We start from the raw sequence: 12,563 nt of genomic DNA, 5'->3' as shown, positions 1-12,563 counted from the left end.
CACTTTCACACAATTTGTGACTCCGCTCCTGTTTGGGTCAAACCTCCTGAGCCAAACAGCAGCAGCAGCAGCAGCGGCGGAAGGAGAAAGTAGGTCCAAACCATTTTCTCCACTTTACCTCCGTTAATGTCAACCGCCTTTGTTGGCTGTCGTGTCCGCGTCGCTCCGCCCCTCCTGGAGTCTGAGTCCGGCGGGATAAGGACAGCTCGTCTCCTCCCGCAGCCGATCAGCTGGACTTCTTCCCAGGGACGCGGACGGAGCCAGAAGCCGGAGGGAGGGAGGGGGACGCAGGCAGAGAGCCGCCCGCCGGACAGACCCGACCACATCCAGCCAGAGCGCACGGGCTGTCCGCACCATGTCCTTCAGCCCAAAGCACTCCACCCCCTTCTCAGTCACCGACATTTTGAGCCCGATGGAGGACAGCTACCGGAGGTTTGGAGCTATGGACGCCGCCGCGGGGAGCCTCGGGTCCCAGCTGGGCGCCTACCGGCAGCCGCAGGTCTCTCAGCCCGGTATGCAGCATCAGCAGCAGGCGCAACAGCACCAGCCGCCCCATCTCCACCATCACCACCACCACCATCACCATCACCACCTGTCCTCCTCCTCTTCATCCTCATCCTCCTCCTCTTCCTCAGCAGCAGCTCTGGGACCCGGCGGGGCCTACCACGTGCCCCACGGGGTGCCGCAGTTCTCCGGGGCCGTCGGGGGGTTCTGCAACGGCGGCATCGGGAACGTGGGAGACCTTCCGTCCTACCAGGAGACGGTGAGGAGCGGAGGGGCGGCGGCGGCCTGGTACAGCAACCCGGAGCCCAGATACCCGACAAGTAAGAGGAGCTTCTTTTTAAAGAGAAAAGTTGGTTTTTAAAATCTGAGCAAAGTTTTTAAGAGGCAGAAAATGTGACCTGGACTTTCAGGCCTCTGGGTTTTACGCACAAAAAAGGAGGAAATGTTCCCAAAATAAGTTTGTTTGACGCGCAACAACGAGACTAAAGTGAGTTTTAACTTCAAACAGGCAACTTTATTTTAATTTAGTTTAGTTTAGAGTTATTTAATTTAATATAAAGCACATTTTAGTGTTTATGATCCTTTAATTACTTTAAATATTTAACGTTTTAAGTGTTTAATTAACAAACAGAAGTCAACATAAATATCAAATATATATAATTGTTATAATAAGATAAAATATATTATACAGTAAAAGAGCCTTTATGTGCCAATAAACTTATAAATTCTATTATTTACATGACATTTCTACATGAAGATAAATCTAAATGTTTCTGCTGAGTTTAATTTTAAGACGTTTTAAATGTGTTTTTCTTGAAATGTTAAATTCAGCAGAGTTGTTGTGGTTTGTTCCAAGTCTCCAGGTTCATGGGCCCCTCCGCCGGGATGAACATGTCCGGGATGGTGGGCAGTCTGGCCGGGATGGACTCCTCCGCCAAGTCCATGGTGTCGCTGCACGCCGCGCCGCGGAGGAAGCGGCGCGTGCTCTTCTCACAGGCGCAGGTGTACGAGCTGGAGCGGCGCTTCAAGCAGCAGAAGTACCTGTCCGCCCCGGAGAGGGAGCACCTGGCCGGGCTCATCCACCTCACCCCCAACCAGGTGAAGATCTGGTTCCAGAACCACCGCTACAAGCTGAAGCGCCAGTCCAAGGACAAGACCACGCAGCAGCTGCAGCACGACGGAAGCAGCGGTGGAGGAGGTGGAGGAGGTCTGTGCGCAACGACCCACCGCTCCTCCTCCGTGTCCCCGGTCCTCTCCAAGAACGGTAAGAGCTGCCGGAACGATTCCAGCGGCTCCAACCAGACAGGGAACCGACAGAGCGGCTCGGGCTCGGGGGAGGCCATGGCGGCGCAGCAGCAGCAGGTGAACCAGCTCTCATCCACGGAGGAGCTGGAGGATTTGTCCCCGAGTCCGCCGCTGGAACTGCACGGTCAGATCAACATGACGCAGACGGACGCGGCGCTAATCGAGTACACAAACAGCATGATCGGCTCCAATTTACTGTACGGGAGGACTTGGTAGGGAGCAGCGGGAGGAGCGCAGCCGGGATCCGGCCTGAGGGGCTTCATTCCCGGCTTGGATTTTTTGGGAGAACTGGCTGGAGGACAAAAACAAGCTCCAGATTATTATTATTATTTTTTTTCTACTCCCTCTTTTCGTGCGTAAAGCTCCGGTTCCTTTACGCACGCAGGGACTGAACAGAGGTTTTGAGCAAGAAGGTACAAATATAAACTGTATATTAGAGCCTCGAGCCTCGTCTGAATGTCTAATGATGTTTTTCCTCCCGCTTCAAAAACGAAAGTGTGTTTTTTTTTTGTGATATTATTGCTGCTGAATTTTAAAACTCGTGAAACAAAAACGAACAAAATCTGATTTCAGGAGATTCAGGAGTTCATTTCTATGACAAATTAAATTATTGCAGGTTTATATATAAAACAAAGTGAAGCAATAGAGGCCAGTTTTTTTTTGGGAAAACAGGAATAATCTTATTTCCCAGTTGAAGTCAGTCATTAAATATTCTTTGTTACAGCTGATTTTAATTTGTTTCCAGTATTCAATAAATGATATTTTCATTTTGGACATTTCAATGTTTTATTTTGTGGAGCTTGAAGCATCAGTTTTGTAGATTTCACTGTTTATTTTTTAAATGAAAGTCGTTTGAAATGATAATTATGATTTCACAGCACATTAAAAGCTGCTTTTTGAGGACATAAACTGGGTTTTACTGCTTAAATGCACCGAAATATTCACCAAAAACTTGAAATAATCTGCAGTAAAAGTCGCCGCATTCACATCTAAATCAACTACAAATGACCACGTTTCATTTTGTGGAGAAATCTTCATCCTTTTTGGGAGGTTTATTAAAAATAAGGGAGTTTTTAAAGTGTTTTTGCTTTTTAATTTGAGTCAAAATGAAGTGTGAATGAAAGAAATCAAAATAAAAAACATTTCTTTTGCCTTTAGATAAAGGAGATGATTACTGTCAGAGTCCAAACATCACTGTTTTATTTCTCTTTTTGTTTTTCTTGTTTTTTTGACGACTTTGGAGAGATTCCTCTCAAAAAATAAACACAGTCGGACATCTCGTCCTGGACTCACTTGTGTTTGACAAGTTCTACAGGCCGTTCATCTTAAAAATCACAGGTTACACAAGTTGTTTTTTTTTCTGTAAGTAGAATAAAAAGGAAAATAAAGCCACAAATTTCATTGTACAAGAAGACAATAAATTGAAAAAAGATGACGTGTGTCCCCTAAAAATGTCCCCTCGCCGCCTCAAAGTCCCAAAGTCCAACATTTACTTTGAGTTTAGTTCCAGTTGTAGCGTCTGGATGGAGGAGGAGGAGGGTAACCTCTGCTGGAGCCGAAGCCCTGGAAGGAAAACACGGTTAGAGTTACAACAAGTCCTGCTGCTTTAATGATTGAATAGATAAAAGCTTATTCAGGCACATCAGGGTCATTTAATTAACTCAACTTATGTGCAATGATCTTTATTTTTATTCTTGTTTCGTCTTTTTTCTTTGCTGGAAAAATATCAAGTTTCCTTTAAAAGGATTTTTAAAGATCTCATAATCAAAATGTTAAAATAAAAAAAAAAAAACAGCTTTTATTTTGGAAATCCTGCGAGAAAACTTATTTATTAGTATTTCAGCTGAAAGTTTTTCATGTCTTGTTGTGTGAGGTTCATTTCACACATAAATTACTAATCAAGCAATAATTAGAGACACTTTTAATGGTTACTGAAGTTCACTGAAACTGTAAAAACATTTTTGTCAACTGAAAAAATAAAAACTAGACTTTAGAAAAAATGAAAAATAACTGAAACAATATTGTGCTTTTACAAAACTTAAATAAAACTAAACTACAAATAAAAATCTGCAGGAAATGTGTTTAGTTATATTTTTTTTTTTTGGGTTAAATTTGTCGACAAGCAGCCGGTTGGTGCTTCTGTTTATTATAATAAAAAACTGAAACTAAATATTTTAAATTATAAAAACTAAAACCAACAAACACACAAAATAAATGAAAAACAAAAATCTAATATAAAACCACCAAAAATACAAAACTATATGGAGTTTTTACTAAAATAAGCTGTAATCTAATTAAAACCACTGACAGTGAAGTCTGTAATTATTCACATTAGTTTGAATAATAAAAAAGAATATTTTATTTGATCTAATTCAGCTGCTTCAGTCTGAGGGAACAAAAACTGGTCACTTTATTTCCTGTTTGTTCCTTTAATGGTGTCGTTAATTAACAGACTTAATTAATTAACAGTCTGTTAATTAATCAACACTGAGCTTCTCTCAGAAACTGAACTTTTTTAAAAAGTAGCTGCTGATCAATCAGAACTTAAAGTCCGAAAAAATAAAATAAAATAAATAAAAATACAAATAAAAAAAAAACTTTTGTCTGATTTATTTTATTTTTATGATCAGCAGCTGCTTTTGTTTCCTCTTTTCTGCATTTTGGGAATAAAGTTGTCACGTCGAGTATTTAAACTTGAGTCCTGCTCGAGTTTTAAATGCTTTAAAGTTGTTTTACGTAACTTTTCTGATTTTGAGTTTAGAGCTGAGAGCAAAGACGAACTGGATCAGACCGCCGATTCTGAGGAGAGATCTCCCCGACAGATTTAATGTGATCTACGAGGCGCCAACTCTACGTCAAATATAAAACCAAGACTTTTCCATGATTTTCCACGAACTTCATCAATAGTTTATTAAAGTTTCCTTAATTCTGTCCTGAAAAAGTTTTAAATGCTTTTAAGTCGTTTTACGTAACTTTTCTGATTTTGAGTTTGCTTGGCGGCAGGATCTCCCCTGACAGATTTAAGGCGGGATCTCACTGACAGATTCAAGGCGGGACCTCACTGACAGATTCAAGGCGGGATCTCTCTGACAGATTTAAGGTGGGATCTCACTAACAGATTTAAGGCGGGACCTCACCTGACAGATTTAAGGCGGGATCTCACCTGATAGATTTAAGGCGGGATCCCTGACAGACTTAAGGTGGGACCTCACCTGACAGATTTAAGGCGGGATCTCTGACAGATTTAAGGCGGGATCTCTGACAGATTTAAGGCAGGATCTCCCCTGACAGATTTAAGGCGGGATCTCACTGACAGATTCAAGGCGGGACCTCACTGACAGATTCAAGGCGGGATCTCTCTGACAGATTTAAGGTGGGATCTCACTAACAGATTTAAGGCGGGACCTCACCTGACAGATTTAAGGCGGGATCTCACCTGATAGATTTAAGGCGGGATCCCTGACAGACTTAAGGTGGGACCTCACCTGACAGATTTAAGGCGGGATCTCTGACAGATTTAAGGCGGGATCTCTGACAGATTTAAGGCGGGATCTCACCTGATAGATTTAAGGCGGGATCCCTGACAGACTTAAGGTGGGATCTCACCTGACAGATTCAAGGCGGGATCTCTGACAGATTTAAGGCGGGATCTCTGACAGATTTAAGGCGGGATCTCTGACAGATTTAAGGCGGGATCTCCCCGACAGATCTAAGGTGTGTTTACCTGATGCGGAGGCCCCCGGCCGTCCCTGCGATCATCCCTGCGATCGTCCCTGCGATCGTGCCAGTCGTCTCTGCGCTGGTCGTAGCGCTGCTGGTAGCCGCCCGGTGCCGCTCCTCCCCGTCCACGGCTCATGTTCTGCTGGTACGCTGACGGCTGCGACTGCACGGCCCGATCCCAACCTTGACCCCCTCCGCCGCCACCACCGCTGCCGTACTGCTGCTGCCTGGAGACACAAACACGTCACAGCCGTCAAACTAAAACGTGTGTTTTCTGAGTGAAATGGATTCAAAGACCTCGAAGAGGAACCTGCTGCTCATCATCGGCGAGGAAGCACAAAGTAAAACGGTTTCATTACGTTCAGATGATCTCAGTGTGAAGTCGGGTGTTTGAGCAGGTGAACAGAATCACCAGAGCGACGCCGTTAAAGTGTTCAGCTCTTCACCTTTTCATTTATTCCTGCTCAATATTTTACTGAGAAAGTAGCAAACAACCACGACTGCACCAAAAGTTTGGGTTTCATCCTCGGCCAGAATGTGGTTCAGATCATTTTCAATACCCGTTAATCTGCCGGTTATTCTCTTGATTAATCGATTAGTTGTTGGTGAAAATAGTGAAAAGATCAGTTTATCGTCACAGAGGAGGAAAATAAAGCAGGAAACACACTTCAGAGGCAGGAATCAAGAGATTAATCTGTTTTTTTAAAGAAAAATGTCCAAAATCTTTATCAAAATAGTTGGTAATTAATTAATTAGTTGACAACTAATCAATTAACAGACTTCTTGTTGCAGCTTTGTTGTTGTTTTGTATTTTGTTTTTTAAATACAAGAAGCAAAAACTGTTTTATTTGTAGGCTGAGAATCATGAAAACATTTTTAATATACTGTGATTAATATAAACATGAGCTTCTGTGTAATAAAACATCTGAAGTTTGAGGATTTAATGAATTAGATGATCAACATCAGGAACTATTCTGATAACCAATTAATCATTTTACAATCAATAATTGTATAAACTGAATACAGTTTGTGCTCTGTGACAGTGTGACGGACATTTTCCTCATTTCTCTGTGTGTGATGTTTTTATTTCTTAAACCATAAATTAATCCCACAGCAGCACTTTAAAGATGTAAACACAGTCGTACCTTGATAACGTCACTATAATCTAATTGTATTTTTTTCTGATGTAATCTGCTCTGATTATAGTTATACTTATTTTTTTGTAATCTGATTACATTACTACCCAATCAAGAGCAGATTTAGATGTTTGATCTCAAACTAAACTTCGGTAACTTTGTCCTCATGTCAACAAACGCTGAGATTCTATTTTATTTTATTTTAAAAAAGCAACTAAAATGTGATTTTACCACGTCAGAGGTTCAGATTTATTGATCAAAGCCACCAGATGAGAGTCAGGACTCGTCAGAGCTGCCGGCCGTTAACTCCTCCGTGACGTGACCTCCCTAAAGTCCCCCATCGACAGGCGTTTACTGAGGGGTCGAGCTCTCCACGACTTAAAGCGACCTATAAAAGCCCTCCGAGTATGAAATGATCCATATTCACATATGGACTCGGACGGCCCTCATCCCCGAAATGAGGCGGCCGCATTGCGCTCCGTGGGACCGAGCGTGCAGCCGGCACGCCACGGCCCTCCAAACGGCCGCCACACAATGTGTCCAATCCGACGGCGATATTAAAAGTCTCTTCTGAGGAACAATGAGGGGAGAAGAAGCTGCGATTCCTCATTACTGAACCATGTCACACTCTGGCCGGCGCCGGACTTAGCCGAGCGCTGGAATCCGTAAATCCCCCCTCTCTCCAAGTTCCTCCTGCATTTCATTTGGTCCGGTCCCGAGCAGCTAAAGAAACTGTTTTCAGTCGCCGCTAATAACTACTGACCTGCGGTGACACCGAGCCACAATAGGCCTGAAAAGTTGAACCAGAGAACCTGATTAGGACTTTCTGGAGAGGCCTGGAGCCGGGATCAATAGCCGGGGGCTGAGCGGCCGCGGCGGGGAGCGACGCAGCCTCCAACAGCATTAGTGATGCCTCATTAAGTTGCACAAACCTCCTCGAGAGAAATTTGTTTTAGAGCGACGGGGAAAAATCTTAATTCAGCTGCGACAGCGAAGCCCCCTGACGGAAACCTGAGCGAGGAGGAGGAGGAGGAGGAGGAGGAGGGTTTAGACGGAGAGGAGCTACAATAACCAACAACCGGGGCCTTGACTTGTTTAATGCACATGTGACTGTAAAAAGGAAACCACACAGAGGGAAGTTTGAGGAGAGAAGTACAGTATTTCTACCATTAAAGGGACAAAATGAGGTGTGAGGGGTCGACCAAGTTACTGGCTGACAATGGAACAAAGACTAAATCCTATTTTAGATTTAAAGCAGGAAGACGAATGTGGTTCCCCCTTTTTCTCTGTTTATATCCAAGCTTACCTACAGGAATAGAAAGGAGGTAAATACAGGCACACTAACCATGAACTTTACTTCCCATCGCAGCCAGAAAACACAGATTTGTAATTTAAAAGAAAGAAAGAAAGAAGCAGGACAAACTGGTGGACTCACCTTGGAAATTGGGGCTGCTGGAAGGGGGGAGGCGCTCCCAGCAAACTGTTCTGCCTGGAATCTGCAGAGAACAAAAGGCGACATGTTCAGAAGTGCTTCTGTTGGGCCGAGTTTCAAGTTTTTCAAAGAAGCACGCAGAGAATTTGTCCTGAATCTGAGCTGCATCTGAACAAGAAGAAGAAGAAGAAGAAGCTGAACCTGTTGGCGAGGAGCAGAGGATGCTGTCAGATGTTATTCTGTTTAAATAAAAAGACCTGAGTCGACTTTTCTTTTTTTTTTTTTATAGTTAAACTGCGATGAAACCTGAGAAAATCCTCCAGTTTCATTGTTTACAAGCTGCAACTAGAAGGATTTGACATTAAACATGAAAGCTAATTAACCCAATTCAAGTCAGCGTCGACCTTGAAGATTTAAAAAAAAAAAAAAAGAAGAAGAAGATGATAGAGGAGAAAAAACTATTTCATTTGTGTCGTGGATACAGAATAAATCAGTTGTCATGATAAAATTAAGCTCTTTCAAAACGTGGAGTCGCGGTGGGCTCTGGAGGGAGGATGGAGGAGTAGGGGGGAGGAGGGAGGGAGGGAGGCAGGGGAGGGAGCGCCACATTTGCATTTTTTGTTCAGAAAATGAAATAAGCATTCAGCCGGCAGCATTGTGGAAACCTCAAGTACCCTGGTTCCATCGCTGCAGACCCTTCACAAAGACACACTTTAAAAAAAATGGAAAAAAAAAAAGGAGCTAACGGCTTCTTCCAGATTCACTGTTGCCAAGGCGATGACCAGCTGCGAGCCGCGGACTTGTTTGTTTATGGGGGCAGGCCTGCTGAGTGGCTCGGCTCAGGGCGGGTGAAGGGGGCCGAGAAAAGGACCCGGAGACTCGCATTTACAAACCCGGGACGGAGTCGGTGTAAAAAAAAAAAAGAAAAAGAAAAAAGAGAGAGGACTCGACCGATACGAGATCGATGAGGCCGATACCGACCTGGAGATGTTCCTCCATCTTCCTACACCTCCACCACCAAATTCATCTTTAAAGTGAACCATTTACTCAGCTTTCTATTTTGTTAACAGAATTTCAAGCACTTTTCAAACCTTGAAAGCATTTTCAAGGATTTCCAGCACCCTGCAACAAACCCCCGTTATCATCAGGTCTGACCGCAAATGTGTCTGAATAATAATTTTACATTAATTATTATTAATTACAGCTTTCTTCATCTTCTATGTTCAAATGTAGCAAAACATTTCAGGTAATTTCCCAGAAAACTTGCAAAAGAAGAAAATGTAAATTAAGTTTTCATCCGTTACTCCAAAAAACTGAAATTTTTTTTTTTTCCCCTCCTCCTTCGCCTCAAGGTCGTGTTAAATGATATATATTCAAATCAATTAGGCAGCTTTTTTTTTTATTGTAAAACTGAGCGATTTATTCTATTTGACACGAGTAGAATTTCAAGCAGAAAACAATTATTTCAGAAAAAAAAAAAATTATCTGGTAAAAGTTTCTCAGATGTGAATATTTGCTGTTTTTCTTCATTTTCTGTGTTCGTGTCCAAAAGAGGCCCAAATTTTAGATTGTTTTCCAGAAAATTAGCAAAATAAAATGCAAGTTAACGGAACGTTTTCATCCTTTTGTGAATATTAGGAGGTGAGCACCAACATACGCAGTTTGTAGCTTTAATTCTCTTTAAACCCTCATTTTTTTGTTGATTTTATTAAAATGTATGTTTATTTTATCTATTTTTTTTATTATAATCAGATGAATATATTTGGACTGATGACTGAAAATAATCTTTTAGTCTTTCTCAATTCAATTTAACTCAATTTCTCACATCAAGGACCCAAAACCTGATCCAAGTCAGACCACAAGTCCCCGTTTACTACGTTTTTGTCCCAGTGTCCCTCATCCGACAGGACGTTTGATAGACTTTTCCAATAAAACATCAAAAAGCACAAGTTCATTCTGTCATTGTGTTTTCAATGGATGGATTTATATTGAAAATAAATTGCTGGGGAAACCAGTCAAAGACCCCTGTGGGCACTTTGAGACACCCAAGTTAAAACACACCCATCATGAGTTCCTAGACGCCATCATGGACTTCATCTGTGGATAAAACCCCCCCAGAAGAGGAACATCTCCTTTATTAATGACTGAAGCGATCGCTTGATTCTCAACAATAGTCGACTATTAGTTTCAGCTTTACTTGGACCAAAAACTAAATCTGTCTAAAAGAAAAGAAAGCTAACCTCCACCAAAACCCCCCAACAAAGCCATTAGGTCAAACGTCATGGAATCGGCCGTCCCAGCTCCCCGACATCAGCCAATATGTATTCACATGGTGTGGACGACGTGTTAATAATCACTCATAATACTGCTGGATATTCAGTTTTAAATGGATGAATAAATGAAGGTGAAGTGAGGTGGAAGCATGTGACTTGCTCTCCAAATCAACTGGGAAAACTTTCACTGAACATGTTGGCGTGAGCAGAATTATGTCTGTCCTGACTTCTGGCCTCAATAAATATTCAGTTTTACCTCCAATGAAACTGAATCTGTTAAGAGTTTCTTTTCTTTTTTTAACCTCCACATGCTGTTCATACAAAAACCTGCATGTGTTCTGGTTATTGGCATATTTTTAGCCAAGCTAGTGGTTCAGACAGTCTTGTTCCCCTCAGAATAAGCTGCAACAACATTGATAAATGCCAATGAATCCAATCATTTAGTTTAATTCTCCTCAACCGCAGCTGTACATAGCGTTTGGTGCCAATTAGCTTATGTTAGCATGCTAACATGGTCCATAGTGAGTGTATTACGTTAAAACAGATAACAGACCACACATAAAAAGTCCCACTTAATATCAACATCAGTTTAAGTATGAGATATTTTGAATATTTTTTCATCCGACAGCTGTTTTTGTTAGCAAGGCTGAAGCCGCTGTATCAACTAAATGCTCCCTTCAAAGCCACCAGACTCCATTGATAAAAACAGTAATTGTACCCTGCAGACCGTGGGAGCTGCTGGTCTACTGCTGACTTGATCTGTTAGTTTAAGTTGCGTTATTGTGCAACTGTGGTGTTTTAAATGGTTAATTTGGATCTGAACAAACATGTTAAAACACCACAAAGTCACAGCAACTACACCAGCAACTATAAAGTTCTCTGAGGTAAAATGACCATTTTTGTCAATGGGGTCTGGTGGCTTTGACGAGAGTGATAAATTCAGTTACCTGGCAGGTTTTAAATACAACGTACACATAAAATGATTTCTTTAGTTGGTTAAAATCCATTTTCCAGCCAGGGGCAGCTGCATTACAGATAAATACCTCATAAAAACCCCCAATTCAAAAAAGTGCAGCCTCACAGAGCTGCCAACATGGCTGACAAATCTGATAACTTGTTTTTTCAGTTATTCTCCACATCTTAGTTGTTCTTCTTGTTTGGATTCAACCATTGACGTTCCCAAGACTCACACAGTTGATTTAACATCTTTCACTGACATTAAAAATGTTTAAATTCTTATTTAAGTTCTTACGACACCAAAAGCACCAAGTTTCTAACATGAACTACTTCATCTGGACCATTACGGGTCCCAAATGTGCCACTGAAACATTTCCAACATTAAAAACTGACGTCACGTAATCAAAGAAAACTCAAAAACTAAATTACATTAATGTCCTGCTGTAAATTTACATCGACAATTAATTAGAAATTAAAGCATTACAAGAATAAAGATATAAAACGTCACTGCAGCTTCTCAGAACTTTAGTTTGTATGTCAGTAACGACAGAAGATCAGAACTTTTGGGACAAAAATCTGAGCATGTTTATCATGTTGGGGCTTGTGACACTCATTTAAAAATGGAAGAAAAAGAAATAATCCTGTTTATGTTCTGATAAATTAAAAGGGAAGTCGAGCAGGAAATATTCCACCGTTTCTCCGCTGACCGAAGCGAAAAGTAGTAAAAGACACAATTACCAGCCAGCAGGCAGACTGCTGCGGCACATTATCATTTGGGTTTTGTCATTCAGTTTTCATGTTTGATTATCTCCTCCACCAACAAACTTTAAGTGGACCACCCAGTTGGGCTCCAATTATAACTCCACAACACTCTGGTCTTCTTTTCCTGGACGCCAGCGATGCCTCAAAAGAGAGAATTACAAGTGGACACCTGTCAATCTCCTTAATTAACAATGATCTGAGTGTGTATGGACCTCCAGTCTGCGGTGCACAAAAGCCAACAAAGGATTACGCTTTAAATCCTTAAAACACGCTGCGTCCACTGTATTAATGCAGGGATTACAACCGCGCTAAACAACTAAACGTCTCTCTCTCCACCTCTTTTCAATTAGCGCAGCGACTATTTGACTCAGCTCACGTCCAGCCCGGCTCAGGTCGGACAACAGAGGCAGGACAGTAACTTTTCTGTCCGACGGACAAAAAAGCAAACAGACGGACTCCAGAAAACTTCATCTG

The 12,563-nt window shown here is 41.9% G+C and overlaps 2 protein-coding genes across 2 annotated transcripts in view; one reads left to right on the top strand and one right to left on the bottom strand.

Moving 5' to 3' along the window:
* The first annotated feature begins 355 nt into the window (after positions 1-355).
* Positions 356-2,025, top strand: nkx2.4b (NK2 homeobox 4b). Its single transcript, XM_070849054.1, has 2 exons — positions 356-824; positions 1,361-2,025. Exons 1-2 carry the CDS (start codon positions 356-358, stop codon positions 2,023-2,025), a joined length of 1,134 nt encoding a protein of 377 aa, XP_070705155.1.
* Positions 2,026-2,986: 961 nt separating this feature from the next.
* xrn2 (5'-3' exoribonuclease 2) overlaps positions 2,987-12,563 on the bottom strand; it is a 45,449-nt gene continuing 35,872 nt past the window's right edge. Inside the window, exons 29-31 of the mRNA XM_070849052.1 lie at positions 8,101-8,161; positions 5,534-5,756; positions 2,987-3,372 (exon numbers count right to left, since the gene is read on the bottom strand). Coding sequence (XP_070705153.1) covers positions 3,310-3,372; positions 5,534-5,756; positions 8,101-8,161 — 347 coding nt within the window. The 3' untranslated portion in view covers positions 2,987-3,309. The remainder of the gene's footprint in view (positions 3,373-5,533; positions 5,757-8,100; positions 8,162-12,563) is intronic.

This window comes from Pempheris klunzingeri, chromosome 18 (genome assembly GCF_042242105.1).
Source record: "Pempheris klunzingeri isolate RE-2024b chromosome 18, fPemKlu1.hap1, whole genome shotgun sequence".
In the NCBI taxonomy this organism is placed as follows: Eukaryota; Metazoa; Chordata; class Actinopteri; order Acropomatiformes; family Pempheridae; genus Pempheris; species Pempheris klunzingeri.
This window is presented reverse-complemented; position numbering and strand designations above follow the sequence as displayed.